The 20,005-nt window shown below is 40.1% G+C and overlaps 1 protein-coding gene across 1 annotated transcript in view; it reads left to right on the top strand.

The window, feature by feature from the left end:
- The first annotated feature begins 464 nt into the window (after positions 1-464).
- The window catches only part of LOC121400059, a 75,936-nt gene continuing 56,395 nt past the window's right edge, over positions 465-20,005 (top strand). The window contains exon 1 of the mRNA XM_041582687.1: positions 465-721. Coding sequence (XP_041438621.1) covers positions 600-721 — 122 coding nt within the window. The 5' untranslated portion in view covers positions 465-599. The remainder of the gene's footprint in view (positions 722-20,005) is intronic.

Genomic DNA, 20,005 nt, shown 5'->3' with positions numbered 1-20,005 from the left:
CCAAGGTATCAGTGGGCCCTCATGCTGCTAAATATTTGGCATATTTCATGACCATTCCCTTTTAAGAGGCTAAATAGATGGAATAATAGATTATAGTATGTACAGAAAACAGACTAGGAGAATAGAGGTTGATTGCGGAGATGAAGAATATTAGCACTGAGAGTGGCCCCTGGTCTAAGGTTTTTGGGAGGGCCCCTGGTGTCCTAGTCCGACACTGGAAATGATATATAAATGTATATTACTCTACACGCGCACATACACTATACATAGGGTTAGACAAGCATTTATTCCCAATCTGCGCTTGTTTTGGGACATACGCTATAACTTCGCGCATCAGTGGAGCTGTCAGTGAGGTGCGGAGCACGCCCTTCCCGCCATTGGTTGTTCTGACAACCGGGAGGGACTTGCTTTGTGCTCATTGGCTCAATCAGTCGGAGAGGAGGCGGTGCAGATTCGGAGCAACAGGTAATTCTTGACACGCTGAGGGAATGTTGCTCAAAGTAACGCGCGGGTACGGGACTCTCGCACCGGGTCTGGGGCTGACTAATGGCACCGCGTTAATAATTGCACCAGTAACTTAATTCCTTCCCTGAAGAAAAATGGCTGAATCTGAGGGGGAAAGCCTGGACCTCAGCTTCCTGGACAGCGAGGAAGTTGACAAGATCCTGCGAGTGCTGGAGAGGGACGAGCAAGTCCGTAAAACCGAGAAGCAACGAGTCCGGTAAGTACGTGAGAGTGAGCTGCTCCCGACAACGGGGAATACAACGAGTACAATGAGTACAACGAGTATATAGAGAAATAACACGTATCTGCCTCTGTGGGGGAGACTGGAGGTGAATAAGAGGCTGTGTCTGGGGAAGAGGCTGCAGGGGAAGAGGAGGCTGTGCCTTTTGGTGAGACTGGGACTCAGGGTGACTTGCAAACTTAATAGAATGGGTCCCTAGTAAAGAAAAATGGAGCCTAAATTCTACCCTAGTAATGCCACCAACCCAGCAAGCCACGGGCCATTATAGACAGTATCTGCCCTAGCCACACTCCTGTGCCCGACTGGACTCTGCCCCCTCTATCACTGGACCCCTGTAGGGAATGTGTAACCACAATGGGGACGGCGGAGTTGAGGCACAGATTGAAGAGAAGAGGGGCAGGAACATAAGAAAGAAAGAGATCAGACTACAGGGGAAATATTAAGGAATAGAAGGGGCTTAACCAGAACTGAAAGACACTGGGTCTCCAGTTCAGTTACCCATAGCAACCAATCCCATGTTCGCTTTCATTTTTTGACTTGTCGTGGACTGATGAAAAACAATTGCTGATGGGTTGCTATGGGTGACTGCACCGTCGCTGTTTTATTTAGTAAATTAGCCCCTGCGACCGAGATATTGAGACGATTTAGGAAGGAAACTGGAGCCACTGGGTTTTCCGGTGAGGACAAGTAGCCTTGAGAGAGTAGTAACTGGCAAGTAACTTTGGGGCCGTACTTAGGCTGACATTGGCAAGCATCTGACTGGACTGAGACAGGGCCACAGGATGGGGTGTCTATAAATGTCATAGTAGTTGTCTGGGACAAGGGCAGATTAGTTATTACAGGGTGATGGTTTAGTAGGGAGGGTGTTAATAGCAGTTAGGGGATTAGAGGGGTCTGTTAGGAGCATCAAGGGGTGGTTGGATGGAGCAGTGTGTGGGGTAATAGGGCAGGGACAACAAATGAAGCTTACACAGAGCAAAAAAAAGCAGCAGTAACCATGGCAACAGGAGAGAGGCAGCATGAGCAATGACAGGAGTAGTAGAGATAGGTACATGGAGCAGCAGAGTTTCAGTCAATAGTGAGGAGAAGTGGGGGAAAAAGTGATGCCATTTTCCTATTGTACATTGCAGTTGTGTCAGGACATTTTTTGCCTACTTTCTTTCCTCCCTGACCAACAACACCAAGCTCCTTCTTAGGGCAGAGACACGCGGGGAGATTAGTCGGCCGGTGACAAATCGCCTCTTCTTCGAGCGACTAATCTCCCTGAACTGCCTTCCTGCCAGCTAAATTGCCGGCGGGATGGCACTAGGAGCGATTCATTTTCCGAAGTTGCCTGAAGTTTCCTCGTGAGGCAACTGTCCTTACTCTACATGCAGCCATTACCCTGGGGCGGGAGTTTGGTGAGAAGAATTGATACACTCTGTAGAGATAAAATATGGCATACGCAGGCTGACATTAGCTTGGCGACTATGAACCAAGTTGCCAGTTTATTGGCCTGTGAATGAGGCAAAAACATCCGCTTGTCCAGCCGATATGTGCCTGGGGATTGCCTGGATATCTGTCAGGCAGGTTTTAAAATCCCATATTCTGGATCTCATTGTTGAACCAGGGGCCAAATGTTCAGATCATTGACCTTAAAGGAACAGTTCAGTGTAAAAATAAAAACTGGATAAATAAAAAATGTTTCTAATATAGTTAGTTAGGCAAAAACGCATAAAGGCTGGAGTGACTGGATGTGTAATATAATAGCCAGATCACTACTTCCTGCTTTTCAGCTCTCTAACTCTGAGTTAAGGTGGCCATACACGGATAGATCCGCTCGTTTGGCGATGTCGCCAAACGAGCGGATCTCCCTCCGATATGCCCACCTTGAGGTGGGCAATATCGGGCTGATCCGATCGTGGGCCCTAGGGCCCAACGATCGGATCCTAGCGTTCGCCAAACGGGCGGTCGGATCGCGGGACCGCATCAACGAACAGATGCGGCCGCGATCCGACGGGATTTTTAACCCCATCCGATCGAGATCTGGCCGACTTTCGGCCAGATCTCGATCGGGGAAGCCCGTCGGGGGCCCCCATACACGGGCCAATAAGCTGCCGACTTGGTCTGTCGGCAGCTTTTATCGGCCCGTGTATGGCCACCTTAAGTCAGCAATTTAAAAGGGGCCCACATGGGACATAACAGTTCAGTGAGTTTGCAATTGATCCTCAGCTTCAGCTCAGATTCAAAAGCAACAGTTATGGCCCAGGTGGCCCCCCTTAAACCGCTGATTGATTACTTCCTGGTCAGCAGGTTAACCAATCAATGGAAACCAAGAGAGCTGAAAAGCAGCAAATAGTGTTCTGTTCTCTTAGACATCCAGTCAATCCAGCCTTTATACATTAAGTTTTTGCCTAACTAAATATATTAGAAACATTTATTTGTCTATTTATCCAGTTTTTATTTTTATACTGAACAATTCCATTCCATACTATATATTGCCAGCCTTACTCCAGCCAATCAAAACCTTGCCTGTCCGTGCTGCTGACTGGTCCACAAACACACACAGCTCAGCAGGAGGCCAGAGTCCCTAACAGGGGCGTAACTGCAGAGGAAGCAGACTCTATGGCTGCAGAGGGGCCCAGGAGGTAAAAAGGCCCCATTAGACCCTATTTCATATACAATTTCAATAGATATAAGTAAAACAAGTCAACCTTTAGACATTTTCAGGGCCTGAAAAATATTTTGCTTTGGGGCCCAGTAATATCTAGTTAAGCTACTGGTCCCTAATGTATCGCTGTATTGGGGGATATCTCAGGGGACTTGCTATTATAATAAGAAAGCATACATGCAATAGAAAAGCATCACTTTAAAGACGGGAGTAGCTGGGGGAGCAGGCAAATAAATAGGAGCAGATAAGGCGGTGGTTATTGGGGAGGTAGAGAAGAAGGCAAGGCAGCCCCAGGCTGGTCAGACAACTAGGAACACAGAAAATGAATATATACTGTATCACCTGTGACTGACAGCATATGACTTCTAGGCAGAGAATGATGAATATGTATTGATTCTCTGTTCATGTACTTAATATACTCTTGCTGTGGCGGAAACTGCACAGATGTAGCTTTGTGTACCTTGTCTAATTGGTTTATTATATTACTGTTATTAATTGGACAGGTACGATGATCATCAGCAGACGAGAGCTCACTGGGCAAAGGCATAATTGTTCTCCCATATTCCAGTGTGGTGCCTGCGCTATTACAAGAGCTCTGACCTGCCCAAATGGCAAATAACAAATAGGGCAGGGGTTTCAAGTTCACTTTCCTCTGCTTCCTTCCCTTTTTTATTTAACCCATTCCTGGTAAGCAGCTACTAGGTAATTTCTTCTCACCCCAGGCAACCTTCTTCTCTGAAGATAGGCGCTTTTCTTATATTTAGGTGTTTAGTCAGTTAGCTTTGTTTGCTCCTCTTTTTGAACTTGTGGCTCTTACTCTTTTCTGGTTACTAGGATCAGTGGCCCTAGCAACCAGGTAGCAGTTAAAATGCCAGACTGCTGCGGTAGCAACCAGGAAGCAGTTAAAATGCCAGACTGCTGTGTTGCTGAAGCAAAAAAGAAAACCCCAAAAAACTAATTGTAGGGGAGGTACATAGCTAAGGACTGGTCATGCAAGTAGATCTTTAGATCAATGGCAGTACAGTAATGGAACCTGTTATGCAGAATGTCCATGGACCCGGAGCTTTCTGGATAATGGATCTTTCCATAATTTGGCTCTTCATACCTTAGGTCTACTAGAAAATCATGTAAACATTAAAAAAAAAAAAACCAATGGACTGGTTCTGTTTTCAATATGGATTAATTATAGCTTAGTTCGGATAAAGTGCAAGCTACTGTTTTATTATTACAAAGAAAAAATATATTTTTTTAAAATTTGGATTATTTGGATAAAATGCAGTATATGGGAGATGTCGTTCCGTAATTCAGATTTTTATGGATAACGGGTTTCCGGATAACGGATCCCATACCTGTACAGTATATAATTTGAAAGCTGAAGATCAGAGAGGCGCACTTTTAGCTTATGCTTAGGCAGGACTTCGGATAGGGACTAAAAATAAGGGGAAACGGTCTCTTTACGGATTGGTAGGGGACACGCTGTGGGTGAAGGGGTTGGAGATCTGATCCGAGTTTCAGTATCAGCGGTACGTTATATTACATGTGGTGCATTTACCTAACCACTTCATGGGAGGGATCTCCAAGTGGGTAAAGGGTTTGGCATCGGAATTGAATGGGTGATTTGCCGGTCTTTATATTTTATACCAGGGCATACTGAGTATGCAATAGAGTCTATAGGATAACCACATATCCAAATAACCAAAAGAACTAACTATATTGCCTCCTGTCGATTTGTCCTCCTGCTACTAACCGATTTTTTTAAACTTGTATCTACTGGACAATAGTTTTAGTAATTTATTAAAAGTTACGTTTTAATTATTACACATGAGTTTTCGGATGTTATGGATGGGGGGGTGCAGCTATATGGGTCAGTTTATTTTTATTGTTTTTGACAGTATATATATTGGCATCATCTATTCTTCTGTCTGGATGCTTGCCATTAATCAAAACAAAGTGACTTGGGGGTGAATCTTGTTAATATAAATACTGTATATAAATAATATATTTATAATAATATATATACTAATATAATAATGTATTCGTTTTTTCTTAGTATATTGTAATTTTGACCACTCTGTGTCATATAAATATATTATATATAGGGCGGATACCCTTGCGGAGGACCCCATTGTCTATGATGCAACCTTCAGATTCCCAGATATTATTTCACTACAATATCCCATCATTTTTGTAGGACTTGCTTTTTCATCAAGAGAGATCTGGTTGCTCAGTCTGATCTTCTCACCCAAGCACACTGCAGGCAGAATGTATGCACATATCATGTGCCAAACCCAGATCTTGTTAAACTACAATAACCAGCACATCCCAAGGGTTGCCACCTGCCTGGGATTTTACCCAATGCTAATAATAGGGAATATGCATACAAATATAGGAAGGGCGGTATTTTTTTCAAGAAAAGGTGGCAGCCCTAATCCATTCCCAAGTGCTATAGGATGCCCATCCCTATTTCTGATTGAAAAATGAGGATGTGCATATTGTGTTATACATAACCATGTCTGAGGAGCACTTCCGCATCATTAGCCTTTGCCCGTCTCTATACATCCATGCCCTTTGTAACATCCCTGTGTACGTGGGACATGCTGTAAAGTGCATCTCAAGTTCAACAATGTCATCTGTACAATGATTAGTTCATTGTGTCAATTGGAGCTTGCACCAGCCAGGGTGCCATTCATTGCTCATCTGTTTAAAGGAGAAGTAAAGCTTAACTAAAGAAGTATAGAAATGTTGTAAATTATGTTTTGTGCTTCTCTACCAGCCCAAGACAACCACAGCCCTTTAGCAGTAAAGATCTGTGTCTCTAAAGATGCCCCAGTAGCTCCCCATCTTCTTTTCTGCTGATTCACTGCACATGCTCTGTGCTGCTGTCACTTACTGAGCTTAGGGACCCACTCACAATATACAGTACACATAGAATAGAAATGTCACAATATAAGGCTGATTAGTAATTAATACAGATAATTACTACATGACAGCACAGAAACCAGTGCATAAGAATTTAAAAATCTGCCTTGTAACATCAGCTTATATTACAGACCAACCTAATTTTCTGGTATGTGACAACCCGTTTTGCCTTGATAAAGCATCTATGCAAAACGCGCGTGAGTGTTTTCATTGCCCAAATTGGTTTTATTTTTGTCACGCTTTGTAGAGGTTTTTAGCAGTAATTGTTTTGCATTTTGGTTACGAAGGTTTGGAGTGGTTCCAACCAACCTGTGCAATTCATAACCTATTCTCTTCTTCTTACTTTTCTATTTTACATGGGGCCGACGATTTGTGTTTTTTTAGAATAGGGCAATCTCTGAATCAAGGCTAGTAACAGTTAACTAATGAGACCACAGTCCCGGTAACCCTGCCTGCCTTTGATTTGTGGTGTCCCAGGGAAAGAAAACAATAGGCAGTCAGTTTTGGGACAGCTCCACCGTTCTTTTTTTCAGCTTTCTCATCTAAATTCTTATGAATTAAGCACATGGTTTCATTTATTTTTATATCCAAAGCCTATACTGGTCACATAAATCGGCTACTAGTTAACCCACTAATATTGAAGTCACGATTGGGATTTTAGTTTAATTATAGCACCTGCAATTTAAAATCATGAATTTTGGGATTTAAAATCCGATCGATAATTCATTTGCAATTAATGTATAAAGTGATTAATTTAATTGATTAAATTCTATTTATTAAATCACTATCACACTTTAAATCGAGAATCAGCAAATAATTGGTTGCACATAGAATCTGTTAGCATGTTATTAATGAATTTTAACTCTAAGCACTGAACTTTACTTTTGTAAAAAAAACTTTTTAAAATCATTTTGGACTAAGAAGGCATTTTTCAAGAGTGGTTATTAATGAATTCAATTTGGAATATTTTGTGATTTGTTATTGGTGGGGTGTGGATCGTCATATAATAGGGACACTGGGGGGCAGATTTACTAAGCTTGAGTGAAGAATTCAAATGAAAAAAAAATCGCCAGGCGACTAAATCTCCCCGAATCTGCCTGTGTGTCACAAACCTAAAACAAGACCCTAGAAAAGAAGGCTGCCTAATTCAAAACCAGACAGGGACCACTTTAGGTTAGGTTGTTAAAATATTGTCAGGTGACAATCATACCTGTGGATGATGTTGTTTTCACAGTGGAGCCAGTGCCAATGTTGTATTGTCTTCAACTCAAAAGGATTGGCTACACAGGCAGTATTTGCTGTTTCTAAATGACATTAAAGGGGGTTGTTCAATTTCAAACACTTTTTGTCAGTTCAGTTGGTTTCAGATTGTTCACCATAAACAAAGACAATTTTCGATTACTTTCTATTTATGACTGTTTTTCTTATATTGAAGTGTAAAGTTTCATTTTTCACCTGACTTTTTAACTGTTCTAAATTGATACATTTAGTTGATACATTTGTTATCATTGTCCCTGCTGAGCAGAATCCCTGAGTTTTATTAAAGGCAGCTGTTAGAATTGATACAATAGTTGCTGATATTCCACAGATGCTGCTGAGAAATGTATCAACTAAATGTAGCAAATTATAACCGTTCAGAATGCTCTTGGATCACTGAGCTGCCAGACTGAACCTCCAGACACAAACTTTAAACTTAAAGGGGTGGTTCACCTTTACGTTAACTTTTAGTGTGTTCTAGATTGGCTATTTCTAACCAACTTTCAATTTATTTTTTTAATAGTTTTTGAGTTATTGGCCTTCTGCTTCTGACTCTTTCCAGCTTTCAAATGGGGGGGGGGTCACGGACCCCATTACAAGACAAATGCTCTGTAAGGCTACACATTTATATATTTATAGCTATTTTTTATTACTCCTCTATCTATTCAGACCCACTCTGATTCATATTCCCGTCTGTTATTCGAATCAGTGAATGGTTGATTTGGACCCTAGCAACCACATTGCTGAAATTGCAAAATGGAGAGCTACTGAATAAAAACCTAAATAACTCAAAAACCGCAAATAATAAAAAAATAAAACCAATGGTCTCAGAATATCACTCTCTACATCATACTAAAAGTTAATTTAAAGGTGAGCAACCCCTTTAAATTTTGGGGAAACGGTAAGAAATAAAAGATAGAAAGAAATTGAAAAAAGTGTTTTTTTTTATGCTGAACAATCTGAAAACCAATTGACTGGAAAAAGTATTAGGAAGATGAACAACCCCTTTAAGCTAGCAACCTACTAGCCCAGTGATCCCCAACCAGTAGCTCATGAGCAACATGTTGCTCTCCAACCCCTTGGATGTTGCTTCCAGTGGCCTCAAAGCAGGAGCTTATTTTTGAATTCCAGGCTTGGAGGCAAGTCTTGGCTGCAAGTCTTGGCTGCATAAAAACCAGGTGTACTGCCAAACAGAGCCTCAATGTAGGCTGGCAATCCACATAGGGGCTACTAAATGGCCAATCACAGCACTTATTTGGCACTCCAGGAACATTTTTCATGCTAGTGTTGCTCCCCAACTCCTTTTAATTCTGAATGTTGCTCACAGGTTCTAAAGGTTGGGGATCCCTGTACTAGCCAGTCATTTTCAGCCACATCAAGTGTGCAAAGGTAAATGAAGAACAAGTTGGAAAATGTTTGTTTACTGTCTTGGGGGGGGGGCATGGAATTGCCATTTTTAGTACAAGTGAAGTCAGAATTCAGACATTCCAACCATTCCAGACAAAGGTCTGTCCTGAGGATGAAATACTTTTGAAATGGCTAGACAAGCTGGCCTGCATCAGTAGGTTGGAACCGGAGCTGCGCACAATTTCATTGACTGTGCTTAAGTCCTGGTTTTTTAAACAATGTTGCAAAAGTTTTGGTTCCCTACCATAGACAGTTCTGAGCCACCAGGGCAGAGAAATGGGATCGGACTGGGCCAGCGGGAAACTGGAAAAAAATACCTGGTAGGCCCCACCAACCTAGGCTCACTTCATGCCGAATACTGTATGTGGCCCCTATTCCTGACCCGGCAAGATGAGGCTAAAGGGAGGTTGGCTTTTGCTTTGATGCAACTGAGATCGAGAGCCGATGGGGTGGAGCCCTGAGGTGGCAGCCACAGTGGGCCCCACATAACTCAGTCCGACACTGCAGAGATATAAATGGATAGACAAACAATGCTTCCAATAACATTACATATACAAATAACTTAAAGGGATACTGTCATGGGAAAAAAAAATTTTTCAAAACGCAACAGTTAATAATGCTGCTCCAGCAGAATTATGCACTGAAATCCATTTTCTCAAAAGAGCAAACAGATTTTTTTTTAAATTTTAATTTTCAAATCTGACATGGGGCTAGACATATTGTCAGTTTCCCTGCTGCCCCCAGTCATGTGACTTGTGCTCTGATAACCTTCAATCACTCCTTACTGCTGTACTGCAAGTTGGAGTGATATAACCCGAGATAGCAGCTCCCTAACACAAGATAACTGCTGCCTGGTAGATATAAGAACAACACTAAATAGTAAAAATCCAGGTCCCAATGTGACACATTCAGTTACATTGAGTAGGAGAAACAAGAGCCTGCCAGAAAGCAGTTCCATCCTAAAGTGCTGGCTCTTTCTGAAAGCACATGACCAGGCAAAATGACCTGAGATGCACCTACACACCAATATTACAACTTACACTTGCTGGTTCAGGAATTAAATTTTTATATTGTAGAGTGAATGATTTAGATTGTAAACAGTGTAATTTGGAAATAAAAAGTACACCATAAAAATCACGACAGAATCCCTTTGAAAACCACAGAAAATGTGTAATGAATGCATCTTGCAAAGTTTCTTAGAATTGTCTTTTCTTATATTAGCCAAAATATATATTTTTTTGTGGCTTCACATTCGCTTTAACCAGCCGTGGAGTGTCTTTCAAAGGCAAATCTCCCCACATGAAATCAAATGAGGTTTGCCGTAGCCCCCCCCCCCGCCCGAAACGACACTTTTGTGTCACATACGGTGACTGTTTAACAAGTACTGATCTTTTGTGTGTGTGTCTCCTGTTTCTACATGAGTTTTTGTACATAGTGATGTATATACAGTAACACAGATAGTATATCGCACTGCTGAATAGTGTGGGAACTCGTTCTGTTTACTTCTGTGTCATTCTTACCCACCTTTTGCTTTAAGCTAGTCTGAAACTCACACTGTGCTCGATCATGGGAAAATGATGAGCAGTGATTTCGAGGTGTAAGGTTTGCTTTTTTATTTATTTTTTTGTTGTTCTAAAATGTACTTTAAGTTTTTTTCTATCTTTTGTGCAAATTTTGGGAATATCAGAATAATAACTGAACGATGGACTTTTTTACTGAAATGGTATGTTCAATATATAAACCAGGGATTCCCCAAACTTTTCTACCCATGATTTGCATTCAAATATAAAAGAGTTGGGGAGACCAGGAAAACTCCCGGTGGGCCCAGGTGTCAGTGGGCCTCTTTCTTATAACCATTTCTTCAGCCTGTTTCATGGTCATTCCCTAATTTGTAGGCTTAATAATGGAAGAATAGAGTATAATAAGTAGATATAAAAGACTAGGAGAATAAAGAGGTTAATTGAAGAGAGGAGAAATAATAGTTTAGAAAGTGGGCCCACAGTCTGTGGTTTTCTGGTGGGCCCCTAGCATCCCAGTCCGACACTGACAATGTGCACAACTCTCTCTGGCTAAAAATGCATTCCCGTCTTGCTTTATAGGAGGGATTCTATTTGTGCATGTGAAGTCATACATGGGGAGATCAATTCATTTGGCAAAATCTCCAAACGAGCAGATCTCACCCCGATTTGGCAACCTTGAGGTGGGCGATATCAGGCCTTAGGGCCCAACAGTCGGATGCAACAACACGAATACTGGCGGTTGAATTGAGGGTCACATCACCGAACCAATGTGGTCCTTGATCCAACTGGATTTTTAAACTCACCGGATCAACATCTAGCCAACCTTCGGCCAGATATTGATCAGGGAAGCCAATCCGAGGGCCCCATGCAATGGCCAATAAGATATCGACTTAATCTGTTGGCAGATTATATTGGCTCGTGTATACGGGGGGATTTGGGGGGTGATTTATCAAAGTCCGAATTTATCTCAATATTTTCTGCTACAAACTCTGATCAAATCCGCTCGGGTTCTTTATGCTTATTTATTATTACATTTTCGCGAAAATTTGCTTTGCAGGAAAAAAAATCAGATTTCCATGATTTTTTGATTCCGATTTTCACAATTTTTTCGGAATTTTCACACGAAAACTCTGAAAACTTCGGGGTATTGTACAAAACATCAAAAATTCATTGGGACTTCTCCCATTGACTTATATGCAAACTTAACAGGTGCCGGATTTTCAGATTCGGACTTTTCCATCCTCAGGGTTTAATAAATTCCAAAAAATTTGTGATTTTTTTTTTAAAAGTCCAATATTATAGAAAAAAAATCACAAATTTTTTGTGATTTTTGCATTCTGAGTTTAGTAAATAACCCCCTATGTGATGTGCAGATGGACAAAAAAAACGACACGCACCCGAGCCCTCCCAATCTGATCCCGGCATGGCAGCTTTATTTATAGACCTGCCCCCTCCCTGCCCATCTCCGATGTGACAAAAGGGGGTGGGGCAGGCACGCACCTATAATTAGAGACTGCGGAGTCAGCCCCAACCCACATAACCCACATTTTCATATTATTAATTTTTTACCATTTTGGTAATATTAAAGTTTAAAGATTCTCTTTTTTTACCTTCTCATGTCGCACTAGAGCAAATTTGAAGGGGATCAATGACTGTCAACTGTTCCAATTCTTTTCTGATCTCTGCGCATAACTCCTACATTTTATTGAAATGAGCTTCTGTTGTATCAATTGTAACAGCTAACAATCCACAGATGCTTTTGCAAGAAATGTATCAAAAAATGTGACAAATTGTAATAGTTCAGAGTCTGCACTGGTGTTAGTGCCAGGCTGAAACACCAGTGTCAGCAATATGAATGTAGAAATGAATGCAGAAAAACAGAAAAAATAAACAATAGAAAGAAAATGAAAAAATAAATCTTTATTTGTGGTGTATGTTAAAATGGTGGGAAAAAGTGTTTGGTAGTTGATAAGAAACCACAACTGCCTTATTTAAACAAAATATATCATTTGAAATGTAAAGCTTTGTACAGTGCCCTTATGGAAGCAAAGGGCAGGTTTGTGTCATGTGAATTGTTATCTTAGCTGATTAATAAATGACTCGGGCTGATTTGTGCTGCGGCTGCCTGTAACTTTTATATTCAGAAATAGTCTGCTTATCATTTAATCTGAAATAGGTAATGATGCTGTGAGAAGGTGGTGACCTTGATCTAAATGATAATGATCTAACAAACATGAATAGATTACTAGGGCAAATAAAAGCAAATTCAAGGAAATTCCTATGGAAACTGAATATGATTTTTTTTTAGATGCCATAAAATTGGTAGAGAAGCGGATATTTATGTGGATTATGTTGAGCACCCAAATTTTTTTTGTAATGGAGGGATTTTTTTAAGGAACAAAAAGACTTGTTACCATGTGGCACAGTGGGGCCCCCAGCCCAGAATTGGTGGGCCTAGTTTTGATTCCAGGTAGGGGTGCAAGTAGTTTATGGGGGTTATTAATCAAAGGTTGAATGTTAGTTTTTTTTATACCCCGAATGAACTCAAATGAACTCACAACTGGAATGGTTTCATTTTGTGTAAAAAATAAGAACGTACCAGTTCATTATACTCATTTAGATATAGAAGAATTGTGCTTAAAAAACTAGCATTTCAGGCTGATTTATTGAATATTTCTGCAAAAACCCTAATAATCCCTCCCTTCTCTTCCACTTCCTGCTCCGTGAATTCCCAGGCTGTGCAGGGGAGCCGGCAGCTGTCAGCTCACTGCACTGTAGGAGAGGAACCAATCAGCAGCTAGCAGGACCTGATAGGGAACTGAAGCCTGTCTGTGCTTGTGTGACTGCAGGGCTGTGATTGGCTGTCCCCCCTTCTACTATGCTTCTGGCAGGGACCGTTAGGACACGCCCAACCCTCATTTGAAACGCAGACAGGGATCAGAGAACATCTATAGGAAGCTCCAATAAAGGGGCTATTTTTAAAGATAATATAAATTTTTAGCACCATGTAAAAGCAACACCATATGTTACTCATAATTGCCTACAAAATTAGGTTTTTTTCATTTATCCTATATGTCTCCTTTAAGAAAAAACTTGAATGGAAAATCTCTATTCTGCGAGCTCACGTTGTGAAACCTAAAAACTCTAATTGATCTAGTTTTTGGCAAAAAAAAAAACAAACCTCGAATAGCTCAAATTGATCGAGTTTTCGGGCAAAACCCTCCAAAAAAATAAAAAAAACCTCTAACATTATGAAGGCTAGGTAACCTCTTCAAATGATTTAAGAGACCTCTGCCATTGACTTCTACATGACCTGGCCAGGTTTTAGATGGTTTATTTTCGGATTCTAACAGTGTCTGACCGGGGTGCCAGGGGCCCACCAGAAAACCTTAGACTGTGGGCCCACTTTCCAAATATTATTCCTCTTCTCCTAATATCTACTTACTATATTCCATTATTATGGATATTTTTCCCATAAAGAAATAGGGAATGGCCAGGAAATTGGCCATGTGGTTAGAAACAAAAGGGCCCGCTAACTCCTGGGCCCACCGGGAGTTTTCCTGGTATCCCGGTGGGCCAGTCCAACACTGGATTCTAACTATTTCCATTGTCAGAGTATAATAAATCTCGAAACATTTGAGGTTTTTTTTAACCTGTGTAAATGTGATTTTTGACCAAAAAAAAAATCAACTTGAAAACTCGAACCAACATGAGGAACACTTACTTTAAACTACTTAGTGATGATGTCTTTGGTTGTTTTACACATGGAAAGAAACAGTATCCAATATTTCTCTAAGGGGTGGCTTGTGTTTTGCTCTGACCCATATCACAAATATTTCTTGATTACATTGGCGTGTTCTAGTATAAACATATCTTAAAACCATATGTACAATTTATTTATAGAGAGGATTACTGGCTTTGAAAGATTCATTGAAAAACCTAGCTTAAAAAGGGGGTTCACCTTTAAGTTAACATTTACCAAGGTCGGAATTTCTAATATAAAAATCCGATCAACTTTGAAACTGCCCGAATGGACCATATTTATCATTTAAAAAAGTCTGAAACAATTGGGTCGGGCAGAAATCAGATTTTGGTCCAAAATCCCCGAAATTATTGGATATAAGGACAGCAGCGCAGACACTGGGACCTTCTGGGACCTTGAGAGTTTTTAGGTGCCTCGGAGTTGGACTTTTAAGACCATCAGGCTTTAATAAATTCTGAACAATTCGTAGTTTTTTTTTTTTAGTCTGAAAACCACAAATTATTCGAATTTCGGATATTCGGAGCATAATAAATAACCCCCTTAGTTTGTTACAGAATGGCCAATTCTAAGCAACCCTTTAATTGACCTTCGTTGTTTTTTATAGTTTTTGAATTATTTGCATTCTTATTCTGACTCTTTCCTGCTTTCAAATGGTGGTCACTGACCCCATCTAAAAAACAAATGCTCTGTAAGTCTACAAATGTATTGTTATTGCTACTTTTGATGACTCAACCTTTGTATTCAGGCTTCTCCTATTCATACCCCAGTCTCTTATTCAAATCAATGCATGGTTGCTAGGGTAATCTGTAATCTAGCAACCAGTTGCTGAAATTGCAAACTGGAGAGCTGCTGAATAAAAAAGCTAAATAACTGAAATAATAAAAACGTAAATTTTAAACTGTCTTTAAAGCTGATCTAGCCATTTAATTATAACTTCTAGTATGTTCTAGAATGGCCTATTCTTAGAAACTTTTCAATGGTGTTCATTTCTATGTTTTTATAGTTTCTGAATTTTGTCTTCCTCTTCTGACTTTTCCAGCTCTCAAGCAGGAGTCACGGACTCTAGCAGCCAAAAAACTATTGCTATTTGAGGCTTCAATTTTATTCTTATTTTTCCTTTTTCTACTTGTCTTTCTATTCATATTCCACCCTTTCATTTTAGCTGCTGCCTGGTTGCTACTGTAAACCTGTGCACCCTAGCAACCAGAAAACTAAATCTAAGTAATTTAAAAAAAAAACGTTAAATTAAAGGTAAACTACCCCTTTTAGCCACACTGCAACGGAAGCACCTCCACTTTGTCCCGGTGGCAAGGCAGAGTGATAAAGGGCAACATACACTTGTGTTCAACATGCGGCTAATAAATCAGGCTTACATTAGAAATATATGCTATGATTTTAATTTTACATCATTTATAGTTGTTATATGTTGGTAACAATTCACAACACTGCTAAAAATAATTTGTATAATACAATAATAAATAATGATAATAGTAATTTCATGTTACACCTCATCCCTCCTCTTGGGTTTGCCAGAGCATTTATTGAGGAGGAGAATGGATTTAATTTCTTCCTCCCAGTTTCATAACACTTTTATAGATAGTATATGTATGTGGGTCCGGCTCCCCTGCACTGGGGATGGGGTGCATGAACATGGGGTACCCAAGGTTAGAGGCCCATTTAATAATGATTGAATTTAAGTAGCATTAGAGCTTTTTGAAACCACGATTAAACTCTATTTCTCTAAAAACCACAAATGTAATGAAAGTTAAGATCCGAATAGAAAAACCATGCATTAAAAAAAGAGCTGTGCAATTTGGCAAAAATCTGTTTCAGATAATTTTCAGACAATTACTAGTAAAAAATAAAAAAAAATAAAAAAAAAACAACTGCTTTTACTTAGCAAAGTTTTGTATGTTTTTTGTAGTTTTTACATCTCAAACTTTTAGCGTTTTAGAGGCATTTTTTTTCAAAAAAAATTAGATTTCTTTTTTTTAGAGAAAAATGTGATTTGTGAAAAAAGGAAATCAAAATTTTGTAAATTTTAGTAAATAAGCCCCATAGTTTTGGGCATAAGGCTTATTTGTTCGCCTTGATACATCTGAAAGCTCATCTTAAGGGTCAGGACACACAGGCAGATTGGGGGAGATTAGTCGCCCAGCGACTAATCTCCCAGAACTGCCTTCCCGCCGGCTAAAATGTAAATCGCTGGTGGGATGGCACTCGAGCGATTTGTTTTCCGAAGTCGCCTGAAGTTTCCTCGTGAGGCAATCCGGGCTCCGGGCGAATCTGCTTGTATGCCCTGACACTAAAGGTCAGTTAGGGTGAGATTTGGGGTAAAACATTATTTGCTATCCTAGATGTTGTCAGGGGGCGTATCAGCCGGAACAAGGAGGAAGCTTCAGGTAAAAGTTCAAGTTTGCGGTAATCAACAAGCTATCAGGAGTAATTGTAGTCAATTCCAGGCAAACAATCAATAGGCAGGCATATGAGTAGCAATATCAAAGTCCAGGCAGGGTCAAAAGGTTCAGGAAACAGTCAGGAATAATTTTAGAAGCACCCAGGAAACACAAAAGGAAATCCTATAATCGGGCATTGAACCCGTGACCTCGGTGTCTTTTTATTTCAAATTTTCAGCCATGGGCACCGCCATCTTGGGAGCAGCGCCGACAGAGACGGGAGCGCCATCGGGCACTCCTGACAGATATTCTTGGAACTTTGGATGAACACTGCATTTTTCCCCCTATATCTGTAACGTTGTTTTGAGCATCTTAGAAGCAGCGCCGACGGAGACGGGAGCACCATCGGGCATTCCTGACAGGTGTTCTTGGAACTTTGGGTGAAAACAGCATTTTTCCCCCTATATCTGTAACGTTGTTTTGAGCTAAGGAGCCCGAACCCAAAGGATGGACCTCAAAGGAGGGAATTTACCCAACCATTATGATAATGTGAAATTCCATAAGATCTCTTGATGGTTTCTCATTGTTGATGCCTGAGGCAAGGTCAGCAACTAGTTGTCATTGGGCTAAAAGCTCTGTCCTAAAGGCTGACCACATTGCATGTAAGTGCAATAAACCTATTGGCCTTGCTTGTGGCTGTTTGTACTTACACTAAAGGTATAGTAGCTGTGACTGACATAGAGTACCTTTGTGCTTGAAGGTGTGGGCGGAAAGCATGAATCAGCCGCCGAGCAGGTGTACAGTATGAAGGTGACACGGTTTCCCTGTCACTCACCTGAATCGGAATGACTCATGTCTGTTCTTTCCCAAGCAAAGTACTCTTGAAGGAAAAGTTCAGTGTAAAATAAAAACTGGATAAATAGATAGCCTGTGCAAAATAAAAAGTTTTCTCATATAGTCATACCTCCCAACTGTCCCGTTTTTCGCAGGACAGTCCCGATTTTGACAGCTCAACCCGCAGTCCCGGGTTTGTTACTGAATTGTCCCGACTTTCTCTTTGATCTCCTGCACTAAACAGCCAGAAAAAAGATACAATGTTTCTAACTTAATTGGCTTTTGGCAGAGAGCCCAAAATAGATACTGAGATACTTTTGTAACAGTTTTAGATAAGAAGGTCTCTTGAGAGAACTTTAAAGGTCAATTCACATTCATTAGCAAAAATGTTATAACAATTAGGGGTGTGGCCACAAAAATGGGCACAGTTAAAAAATTTCGTCCCACTCCGCTCTTTCTATTTCCAAAATGTTGGTTCGTATGATATAGTTAGTTAGCCAGAAATGTAATCTATGAAGACTGAAGTGAGCGCATGTATAACAGAACACTACTTCCTGCTTTACAGCTCTCTAACTCTGAGTTAGTCAGAGAATTGAAGGGGGGCCATGGGGCATAACTGTTTAGTGAGTTTGTAATTGATCCTCAGCATTCAGCTCAGATTCAAAAGCAATGACCCATGTGCCCCCCCCTCAAGTCACATATTAGTTACTGCCTGGTAACCAATCAGTGGAAACCAAGTTTGAGCCAGTTTGAGTGGCCAAGAAATTGGGAGACACCATCTAGGACAGATGTCACTGCTTGAGATAAATCCCAGTTGTTCCATCTGGACATATCCCCAAGATAAGCCTCTAGAATAAAATGTTGATAGAACGGTAATCCTCTTTCCATTTTGTGTGCATATGCAGAATGGCCCTTGTGTGGACGTCATTGAAAAAAATATGTACAGGTGTGGGATCCTTTATCCAGAAATCCATTATCCAGAAAGCTCCGAATAATGGAAAGGCCGTCTTCCATAGACTCGATTATATCCAATCAATACAAATTTTTAAAAATTATCTCCTTTTTCTTTGTAATAATAAAACAGTAACTTGTACTTGATCCCAACTAAGATATACTTAATCCTTATTGGAAGCAAAACCAGCCTATTGGGTTTATTTAATGTTTATATGATTTTCTAGTAGACTGAGGCACATTCATCAAGGGTCGAATTTCGAATTCATGTGAGTTTTTCTATAACTCTAATGAATTACATTTTTCTCGAAATTCGATTTGGAGGTTATATATTAAAAAGATCGAATATCTAAAACTCGGACTAATTTTACCGACCCAAAAACTCGAAACAAATTTGATTCGAATTCAACCAAACTTGATTTTAGTTTTTTTTCTCCGAAAAAAAAAAACCTGGAATGTCAGGAAGGCTACAAACATCTCCAAACTGGTCAATAGACCTCTCCCGTTGACTTGACATGAATTTGGTGTTTTAGGTGGCAAATATTTGAATTTGAATTCTTAAAATCAAATCTCGAAAATCAATTTTTAAAAAAAACTCAAATTGAGTTTGGATAATTCCCTAGTCGAATTTTTAATCATAAAATTAGAAATTTCAATTCGACCCTTAATAAATCTGCCCCTTAAGTTATGAAAATCAAATTATGGAAAGATCTGTTATCTGGAAAACCCCAGGTCCCAAACATTCTGCCTAACAGGTCTCATACCTGTATATATGTAGTTGGAATTTATGCCACTCTTGTTTTGGTGCAGATGTACAAGGTTTTTTTTCCCTCTGCTCTACAATGTAAAAGTCTTGTTTTTGGAAGCAATTGAAACATAAAAGAGTATTAGCATAAAGGTAAACTGAGTACTAGAAGGCAATAGTTTGGGGACATTGAATTTAAATTTCGATTGGGATTTGTCCTCTGCATATATGAATACCTTATTGTTTACAAAATTAGAATTTAGGTTGAAAATAGTGTTTGATTAAGTAAATTACTGGTTACGTGGGGTAGAAACTGGTGGAACAAGCCTAGTTGAGAAGTTTGAAGTTTAGACATTTGGAAGAGGGCATTGGAAAGTCTGAGAGCAGACACATATCTTTTGTAGTTCACAAAGTAATTCCATAAAATAAGCTACTGCCCTAGGGAAATTCTGAAGGTGTACAGAGGTTATTAGTGAGGTGAAAGTTAACATTATTGGTGAATATATAAGTAGTTTAGGGATGCACCAAATCCAGGGTTGGGTTCTGGATTCTGCCAGGATTCAGCCTTTTTCAGCAGGATTCGGCCGAATCCTTCTGCCCGGCCAAACCAAATCCTATATGCAAATTAGGATTCGGTATTCGGCCGAATCCAAAATAGTGGATTCGGTGCATCCCTAAAGTAGTTTGTGTATGGAAGTTAGAGAGCCATCATGGTTTTGGTATAGTTTAGTATAGTGTGTGCAGACCACACCCAGAACCAAATTCAAGGCCCTTCAACATTAGACAATAAGAACTTGCTTCAGAGACTGAAACATCTG

This window comes from Xenopus laevis, chromosome 2L, assembly GCF_017654675.1.
Source record: "Xenopus laevis strain J_2021 chromosome 2L, Xenopus_laevis_v10.1, whole genome shotgun sequence".
Lineage (NCBI taxonomy): Eukaryota > Metazoa > Chordata > Amphibia > Anura > Pipidae > Xenopus > Xenopus laevis.
Note: the sequence above shows the minus strand (reverse complement) of the source record. Positions and strands in the feature narration are given on the sequence as shown.